The 9778-nt window shown below is 42.2% G+C and overlaps 1 protein-coding gene across 1 annotated transcript in view; it reads left to right on the top strand.

The window, feature by feature from the left end:
• Nucleotides 1–9205, top strand: part of Cenpf (centromere protein F) — a 47717-nt gene extending 38512 nt beyond the window's left edge. Inside the window, exons 16-18 of the mRNA XM_028759463.1 lie at nt 597–1073; nt 2779–2957; nt 7186–9205. Coding sequence (XP_028615296.1) covers nt 597–1073; nt 2779–2957; nt 7186–7389 — 860 coding nt within the window. The 3' untranslated portion in view covers nt 7390–9205. The remainder of the gene's footprint in view (nt 1–596; nt 1074–2778; nt 2958–7185) is intronic.
• The last annotated feature ends 573 nt before the right edge of the window (nt 9206–9778 follow it).

Below are 9778 nucleotides of genomic sequence, written 5' to 3'. Positions count from 1 at the left end.
CCTCTCCTCTTTTCTTTTTGCTCATTGGGAATTAACCATGCCATTTTTACCTCCTCACACTCTCTGCTTTCTCCATGGATACCCAGTGGCTAGTATGTGTGGGAGGCTTCTAGACTATGGCAGGGTAGTGCAGTGGTCTTTTCTACTGAGAAGTGTGATTGGAGTAGGTTTGGAAAACTGTAAGTTTTCCTCATAAATGAATTGCCACCCCTAGTACCAGAAGCTTACTGAGGCTCCTGCCTTGATGTGGTTCATATACATTTGTACCTGTTTGTCCCCGTATTCTCTCAAAATGCTTTTGTGATCATTACTGAGTTAGATTGCTTATTCGTTTATGTCAGAAAGAATGGGTTGGGAAAAGAAGGATATAAAAAGTTAGTTTGCTTGACTCTTGTGACTAATTCTATAAGAGAGTTTGGGTTTTGTTAGATTTTAGTTACCCTGTTACGTACTAGACTGTTTCATAGTATTCAGACATGAACAGAATGTGGTCTGGAAGAGTCCAAAGACCAGGCTTAAAGATTACCTGCTGGGAAGTGTCCATTATTAACGGAGTAGCAGCAAGCTGTGTGACAGGTGTCACTCTATTTTCACAGGTTCTCTTGTGGATTGTAATGTAGATGAATTAATGACTGAGAATAAAGAGTTGAAAGAGACTCTGGAAGAAAAAATCAAGGAAGCAGATAAGTACTTGGATAAGTACTGTTCCCTGCTTATAAGCCACGAGGAGCTAGAGAAAACCAAAGAGATATTAGAAATACAAGTTGCTCGGCTAAGTTCACGGCAGTCCAAACAGGATCTCCGGAATTCTCCCTTGCTTAGTTCTTTGGTTCCAGGACAGTCTCCAAATACTTCTGTCAGTGAGAAGAAGCCAACATCTGGCCAAAGTAAAGCTTCAGGCAAGAGGCAAAGGTCCAGTGGAATTTGGGAGGATGGTAACGGGGCAGCACCTTCTACACCAGAGACATTTTCTAAGAAAAGCAGGAAATCGGTCAGCAATAATGTTCACCCTGCTGAAGATGAGGAAGAGACTGAGTTTGAGCCAGAAGGACTCCCAGAAGTTGTTAAAAAAGGTATGCAGAGATTATATACAGAATTATAGGGGTGAGGATGCATCTCATCTGGAGACCAAGGACTTAGCTTGCATATGGCCCTTTGTTTAATTCCTTGTGTAAATATGTGAGGTTTTGAGATTTCACATCAAATTGGCACATGGAGAGATAGAAATCTTTACTTTTTAGGTTTTTAAATATTGCACAGGGCTGGAGAGATGGCTTAGTGGTTAAGAGCACTGACTGCTCTTCCAGAGGTCCTGAGTTCAAATCCCAGCAACCACATGGTGGCTCACAACCATCTGTAATGAGATCTGATGCTCTCTTCTGGTGTGTCTGAAGACAGCTACAGTGTATTCATATATAATAAATAAATAAATCTTTAAAAAAAAAATATTGCACAATAGCCCACTGCCTGGTGAGACTAGTTCATTTTTAAATTGGTGACATTATAAATCACTAAGATTAACTACAACACTACAAATAGCTGGTAGATTTGGGAAATGACTGCTAAACATCTGTTTAGAAATTCTGTTTTTAATCAGCTTTTCCTTTCTTGGGACAGGTGGGCTGGTTGACACTGACCCTTGGAAGTCATAGTTTAGAACTTTCACAGTTACTTGATATTGTTGAAATCTCTAAAGTCACAAGTAGACTTTTTTGTTCTATTAACTCTCTTTTGTTTTTTTAATTCTCTCTGATATTTTGAGACAGAATCTTGCTGTGCAGCTCAGGCTGGTCTTGATCGTGAAGCCTTTTTGTCTTAGCCTTTTGTGTAGGATTATAGACATATGCCATACCCAGCTTCTGTCATACAGTTTTATTTATTTATTTTAAAGTCTACGGCAGGTTGGGTCTTCTGCCCTACACCCTGAAGTCAAAGCTGATGAGAAGAGTCATGTTCTGAGTAACGGTGGTTCCCAAGTATTTAGCTGGCTATCGCTCTAGTAGATCACTTAGTTGTATGCCTGTAGTTAGAGCTGCATGCTGCTGTGGAGTACCCTGTTTGGTTTTGTTTTGGGTTTTCAAGACAGAGTTTTTCTGTGTAAGAGCCTTGGCTGTCCTGGACACTCATCACTTTGTAGATCATAGAGATCTACCCGGCTTTGCCTCCTGAGTGCTGGATTAAAGGCATGTGCCACTGTAACACCCCCCTTCCCCCCCCCATATCTTTTAGTGTTTTTGTGGCTAGTCTTCTTCACTCCGGTCAAGTCAGTTCCTTTTCTGGGAGGAGACAATATAAGCAGATACAAAGACACTCTTAGGAAGTCCAGCCTGTGCTACCAGAACCTAGTTTCCTTAAGTCACTGTTGCTTTACATTGACTCTGAGACAAGAGCTGGCCTTTTCTCATCCTAGCTCATTTGTATTAGTGTCCTTTCTATCTTAGAAAATGCAAGGTAATACGACCATGTAGAAGAAGCAATTTTTTAAAAGTAATTCTCATTGATCCTTTTTTCCCCCTTTGTGGTATCTTAGAAATCTTTTATCTTTTTAATAAGGAATAACCTGTTAATTTTCCAATTCATCTGATGACTACCAAGGCAAATATGAAGTTTAATACATTGTTTTCCATGGCTGAGGGGAAACTATGTTTTGTTGTTATTTTTACTGTTATTGAACCATTGCACATATACACACAAACGCCTAACCTCCATTGCTAGCCCAGCCAACACAGCCAAGCAGCTACTCAGTGCCACTCCTGACAAGCAGCTCTTTGTCCTTAGGGTTTGCTGACATCCCGACTGGAAAGACAAGCCCATATATCCTTCGGAGAACAACCCTGGCAACCAGAACAAGCCCCCGCCTTGCTGCACAGAAGTTAGTGGGATCTTCCCCAACTCTGGGCAAAGAAAATGTTGTAGAGTCCTCCAAACCAACAGCTGGGGGCAGCAGATCACAAAAGGTAATGTGTGAATGTCATTTCCTCCCTGTCATCCTGGAAGTCTGTTAGCAGGCCTAGGGGTAGATATTATTGCAGTCTCTGACTCAGGGGCCTGAATGAGCAAGTCCAACAATACACATCAGTTTCCTGAGGCCTAATCTTATCCTCCACTGAATAGGCTGCTTGTAAAAGTGTTCTGGGAAGTGCTGGTGTTAACGGAAAACCCAGTACATTAGTCAGAGAGTTTCAAGCATGGCTTCAGTGGTTTGTAGAGGTTGTTTTCCTTTGGGCACAGATTTTGGTCATTGTTTAACTGCTCTCTCCCCTCAAAGTGCCTAATGTTCTATGGCTTGTAGTCATTACATTGGACAAAGGGTGGAGAATATTTTCTTGGTGATTTTTATTTCTAATACTGTAATTCCTGCTAGTAGCACCATTTCTGTAAGCAGTTGCATGTGTTTCACTTGACTTTTAGTTTTAAATCTCGGTTTGCCATGAACTCACTGTCTGGCAAAGGATGGCCTTGAGCTTGTGATCTCTGTCCTCTCCCTCTTAAGTGCTGGAGTTAGGGATGTGCACCAGCACTCCCCTTTATGCTTTGTGTATTCTAGGCAAGCGCTCTGCTATGTCCCAACATCTTACCTCACTCAGGGCTTATGTATTGTTCTCTCTCACTGTAGTGCTCTAAACCAATGGAGAAGGTGACATCATGAGAAAGCCTCCCCAGGCTCACACCTCTTTTGTAACTTGTTTGTATTTCTCAAGCTAGGAACCATGGGGAGAGTCTTGGCAATTCTAGAGTAACTCCAAGAGGTTTTAAAGTCTTGTGATGTTACTTTGCTCACGTGTCAGAGTTTATGTATGCAGTCTGATAACATTCAACCAGTGCAGTGCAGTGGCTCCTGTACACTGTTACAGGAGTGAGCACAGCTCTAGGATCTTAGATAACAGAATCTAGAAACATTGGTGATGAGTTATATCAGAACTGCAGCACATTGCAAACTGCTTTGTTTGGATTGATGTGGACATTCTGTGTACAGTTAAACCTTGTAATTTGCTTTCTCTTAGCTTGGAGCTATGAATGTTACCTTGAAATTACTTTAGTAATAAGATTTTTATAAAGATAAGAAATCGTCCTCTGAAGTCCCCACAGAGTCTATTAATTTTTCTTTTTCTTTTGTTAGGAATTGATGGTAAAGGCTGTTTGCATGTGCTTTCAGATTTATTACCTAGGGGAAAGGTTTTTGCACACTAGGGGGCCTGTATTCCACACTGCTGTCAAACCTGCTGGTACAGAGCAGTAACCATGGTTTCCTGCAGATTTGTGTTCTCTGCATTAGCTACATGCAGTAGTTGGCACCAGCAGTTATGAATTACAAAGCAGTTTTGTATACTTGTATGACAGGGGATCCTTTTAAAACACGAGGCTAGGAGACTTTATGATTATTTTCACACTTTAAGAATCTAGCCTAGTCATTTTCAGTTTAAGGCAGCATTTTCTGAGATCTCTGTTTGACTAAAGCAAGTGTTTTGGCACTCAAAACTAGAAATTCTCCCCTAAGGTGAAATCTGAGTTTAGGCAAGTCCTTATGTTACTTAGTAATAACTGATGAGTTATCAAAAAAAAAAAATGCATTGGGCGCAGTATTCTGTTTATTATGTCACCAAGATGAGGAAGCCCAGGAAATCCTCATCTGCTGGAGACAAAGGAGCTGCTGTTTATAGACTTGATTCCCTGAATGGTGCTGCTTGGTGGGCTAGCCTCTGTAACTCGTAAGGCCACTCTGGATGGCACGAGGCGGTGAGTATAGGGTCAGTTGGCAGCTCTTTGAGGACCCTGTATTTTCCCCGTTAGGATTCATTTCTGCCAAGTCACCACATCTGTCCTTTCCATTCCGGCCGCAGACATCACTGGTAAGATGGGTAATGACACTGTCTGATAGAAACAGGGCCTTGCCAGGCTGGGGCCCATTCAGAAGCAAACTGTCAACATGAGGACACATTCACAGTGTAACTTGACTCAATTCTGTGTCAGAAATGAAGTTACGTCTTGCTGTCTCAGTTTGTTCTCTCTGGGTGATCCACCTTTCTCTCTGTTTCCCTCATTTCTTTCTTCCCATGTGAACCTACATACTGAATACCCTGTGACTCTTAGATTCATGGGAGACCTTGTCTCGGTGTCATTGCTTCTCTTAAAAAGAAAAACAATGCCGGGCAGTGGTGGCGCACGCCTTTAGTCCCAGCACTTGGGAGGCAGAGGCAGGTGGATTTCTGAGTTCGAGGCCAGCCTTGTCTACAGAGTGAGTTCCAGGACAGCCAGGGCTACACAGAGAAACCCTGTCTCAAAAAACAAAACAAACAAACAAAAATAGGGTTAGAAAAACAGTGACATCATTAACAATCCTTTTTTTCCCATCAACTTTTCACCATCTCCTGGTCCTTGGCTGTGGGTTTTCAGTGCCCTGTGCACATGATCTAAGAGCAGGCTTTCGAGGGATTGGATTTATATTTACTGTATTTTCTGAAATGCAGAGTATCTGAAAGAATATACATGGAAACAGAATTCCATTCTTACTTCTGTTTCAGAATCTTCAGAACCTAGAAATCTTACTTAGGGAGTGGCTGTTGTGTAGTTATTTTTGGGACACCTCACTGAAGACCAATTTGTACCTGCAAAATAGCCTTTCTTTTTAAATTTTTATTTTTCTTCTTGGGGAGGGGTTTAGGTTGAGTAGTGGGGAGAATGTTGAACACAGGGCTTCATACATTTATGTGGATTTCCTACCACGGAGCTACATCCCTAGCCCTCTTGTTAATTTTTGTTTTAAGACAGTGTCTCACTAAGTTTCCTGGCTCACCTGAATTTGCTCTCCAGTAGGTTCCAGCAGGCCTTGAAAAATCGCCATCTTCTTCCCTCAGGCTCTTGAGCATCTGGGATCCAGGCCTGGGCCCCTAGGCCTGTTAAATGATTGATTTCTTTTGTTTCTAACCGCTCACTGTTGTGCAGGCTGGTCTGGAACTCCTGAGCTCAGCTGATCTCACATCCCTCATCTTGCTGCCCTGCTTTCTTCTGAAGGTTTTGTACTTGAAACTCCCATTCTTGCCTTTAATAAACAGTTTTTGTATTTCCTTGTCTTTCACCTTACTTTGGGACAAGGTCTCTTAGTGGTCAGGAGCTCAGCAAGTAGAATAGGCTATCTAGCCAGCAGTCCCTAGAGCACTGTTAAGTCTCACATGTCCACATGGAGGGTCCTCAGGTTTACAGTGCTAACAGGTATGTCCTAACAGCCTAGCCCTTCTTATCCTTACAGTTCCTTCCTGCTCTCTATATCACACGCTCTGACTCAGCACCTGTATCAACCTGTATCTTACCTTTCCTTACAGTTTTGTTTTCTGGTATAATTTCTTTCATCTAAAAGACAAAACACCATGGAGGGATTTGTTCTTTCTGGACTTCATTATTAGATAATTGTTTTCCAAATCCAGTATGGAAACAACACTATTAAGAGAGTGATTGACACTTTGATATGAGTCCTGGGTGTTTGACATGTTGTAAATACAGTGTTTTCCTCTGAAGTCAGTTATCTTTGCATTTGGATTGCACTTACTGTGAATGCTACAGGGACTCAGGAATTTTTGGTTCTCAGGAATTTTTTGTGCATTTACCATGTAATAGGTACATTGTGGGTGTTAAGAATGAGTGTGGGTAAATTAGATGCAGTCTTTGCTTTCAAACTGTTTGCCTTCAGTTCTGATATGCCACACTTGCTTGAGAGTGGGGCTCTGGCCATCAGTGGTATCAAGAGAAGTCTGAGACTCATTATAGGTTGTATCTGATGTTTTAAATTCCTGTTAAGAGGCTCCTGCTTTCAGGGAGGCAGATAATAAGATTGTAGTCTCTCCCACAGAAGAGCCAACCCCAGGTGATAGGTGCTGACCGCTCTTGAGAGTGTGACCAGACCTGACTGTACAGACCTCTGATCCACCATTGAGAAGGCTGAAGCAGGAGGAACACAAGTTCAGGGTCTCTCTCTGACCTATAAAGTAGGTTCAGGGCTAGCCTGGGCAATGTAGTGAACCTGTATCTCAAATCTAAAGTAAAAGTAGGGCTGAGAATGTAGCTCACTGGTGAGTCACTTGCCTAACACATGTAGTGCCCTCGGTTCAGTCCCATACAGAACAAAAAGGTAATAACCACTGAAAAATATGGATGTGTTTTTGAGCCTCTAACAGATTATGTATGTTGCAGGTCAAAGTTGTTCAGGAGAGCTCAGTGGATTCACAAACTGCCTTCCAAGAACTCCCAGCAAAATCTCTCACAGCCAGTAATATACCTGGAAGAAATTCTACAGAGAACCCCAGGGAGGGCCTGAGGGCCAAGCGGGCCTACCCTGCCTCCAGCCCAGCTGCTGGGCCTGACCCTATGAACAACGAAAACTGCCGGGTCCAGTGAGATGTCCACTCAGGGTTCTAGAAGGTGGCGGTACTCAAAAGAGCCTGCTCGTGGGGAGTTGTCTTGAGCCAAGGACACGTTACCTATCACTAGAGAAGACCTGACTCCTTATGCTGTTATGTGTGGTGTTCAGGTCTCCCACATGTAAGACTGCAAATGTCTGAAAGCACCTATTACCCAGCAGTCCTCCTTCTTAACCCTGAGTGTAAATAGTAGTTAGCAGGGCTTGAGGATTTGCTGCAGTTAAACGGAAAGCACCATAATGGCTTGTGTGTGGATTTTACACTTAGACAGTGCTGCAATGATTTGACTAGGAACTTCCTGTGTAGATTGTTAGGCGTCAGATCGATGTAGATCAAGAACTGGAGCTGAGTTAAGTGAGGGGAGCCTGTGTGCGTGTGGTATGGACCTCCTCTCAGTGTGTTTCCTGACTTCCTGCTTATATAGCCTGTGCATAGTGTGGCTGATACTGAGGTGTGCTTATTCCTAGTTCGTCTGAGTGTTGTACACACCTTAGTGGTGGTTGTAGATCATGTTTACGACTGTCACTGTTTTCCTGTTACAGTCATCATAGTTCTTTTGGTATATATTTCTGTGTCTGGTGATATATTAAAGTATGTTCTCTTAAACTTTTTTGTAAAAGTCATTTCCTAAATATAAAAACATGACTAGTGCCACTATGTCATCTTAACTGAAACCACCTCCCATGAAAGCAAAAGTGTTTGAACAAGTGATGCATATCTTTGACTATGTGATGTTAATACACTTACTAAACATGAGACATATTGTAGAATATTGGTCATACAGAGGGCTTGAGCATATGGATGTATTAAACTGATAGCTTGTGGTCATTAAATATCATTAGCAAAGGTACAATAATGAAATGTTCCCATCTGTCTGTTGATAACAGGGGTTGAAAGATGAAGGCATTTTGACCCATATCAAATAAAAACACTTGACTGAGCCCCTGTGCCCTTGAATAAGGGTAAAAAGTTCTTCAAGCTTTAAGTTAGTAGTAGATGAGTTGTTCTTGGCTTTCATTTCTGATTGGTATCAAACGTTCACAAACACAGTCATCTTAGATTTGAAAACTGTTTCCTGCTGATGGACCCACTGTTGGAAGATAAACCACTAGCATTAAGTTGAATGGTACCCATCTCCTGAAAGTGATGCTCTACTCTCTTAGCTTGCCGCCCTGTGCTCCAGTGCTGAGGTCAGGCCAGCAGCTTTAAGGGATGCCTCCAGAGGTGGAGAGATCCCATGCGGGATGTCGCTGTACTTTCCAAGGTCCTTAGGAATGTCCTCTTCTTTTTGTATGTCTGCCATAGCTCCTCTGTGACATGAATATGTCCATTACCAGAAGCAATGAGTTCATCTTCTGGTTGAGTGCCCAGCTGATGGTAAAGAAATTCTTGCCGAGAATGAGGAGTACGTTGAAGATGGTCCTTAGAGCAGCGTCTGAATAGAAAGCAAAAGGAGTTCATTGGTGAAATGCCAGTCATTATGTGTGGACACAGTTCTGAGCATGCTCTGTACGGGGTAAGAGGGTAATGACAGTTTCATTGTGTAGCCTGGCTAGCACAGAACTCATCTGCCTGCCTCTGTCACCCAAGTACTGGGATTAAATACATATGCCGCCAAGCTTGGTAGGTCAGTACCTGACCATTAATATTTGTAATCCCTTTTCACACGAGACTCTGTACCTGGTATATAAAATACAAATCAGACGTATACTGAGAAATGGAAAGTTTATTTTAGGCTGGGGACGTGACTCAGTGTTCAAGTATTATGTAGTATGCTCAAGAACAGGCTTTTACCCAGTGCTGCCAACAAAGAAAAACAATCATGATTTAACCACTTTTTTTTTTTTAAAAGAAAATGGCTTCTCAATGAGTTGAATGAATATCTTTATTTTACACAAAGAGTTACATCTTAACATTTACATTTGACAGCATAGGCTGTAAGAGCACTGAGTGTTTTCCTGGTGGACCGATGCTTTCATGATCATCAGTGTGGGGAACCCTGCTTCACTTAAACATGTAGTAAAAGATGGCACATGTGTTTAGAGCCATTTCAGAAATATAAATCCTGTCCCAATCTGAAACCAAAATTGATTTAAGTATGTGTGTGCGTGTATGGGGGTGGTGTGAGGAGAGAGAGGGAGAGAGAGAGAGACTTGAGTCAAACAGTATTTTTAAAACCACACGTTCTGGAGTTGGTGAAATGATTCAGTAGGCTCAAACCTGATTATGTGAGTCCAGATCCACAGAACCCATGTAAAGGTTGAAGAAGAGGACAGACATCACACAGTTGTTCTACAAAGTCCCTCTCATCTTCCATGCACATACAGTGTGTGTATGCATTAAAACCAAGCCAAGGAAAATACCAG

Source organism: Grammomys surdaster, unplaced genomic scaffold (genome assembly GCF_004785775.1).
Source record: "Grammomys surdaster isolate TR1022 unplaced genomic scaffold, NIH_TR_1.0 130, whole genome shotgun sequence".
Lineage (NCBI taxonomy): Eukaryota > Metazoa > Chordata > Mammalia > Rodentia > Muridae > Grammomys > Grammomys surdaster.
The sequence above is the reverse complement of the archived record's forward strand: the minus strand, read 5'-3'. Positions and strand labels throughout refer to the sequence as shown.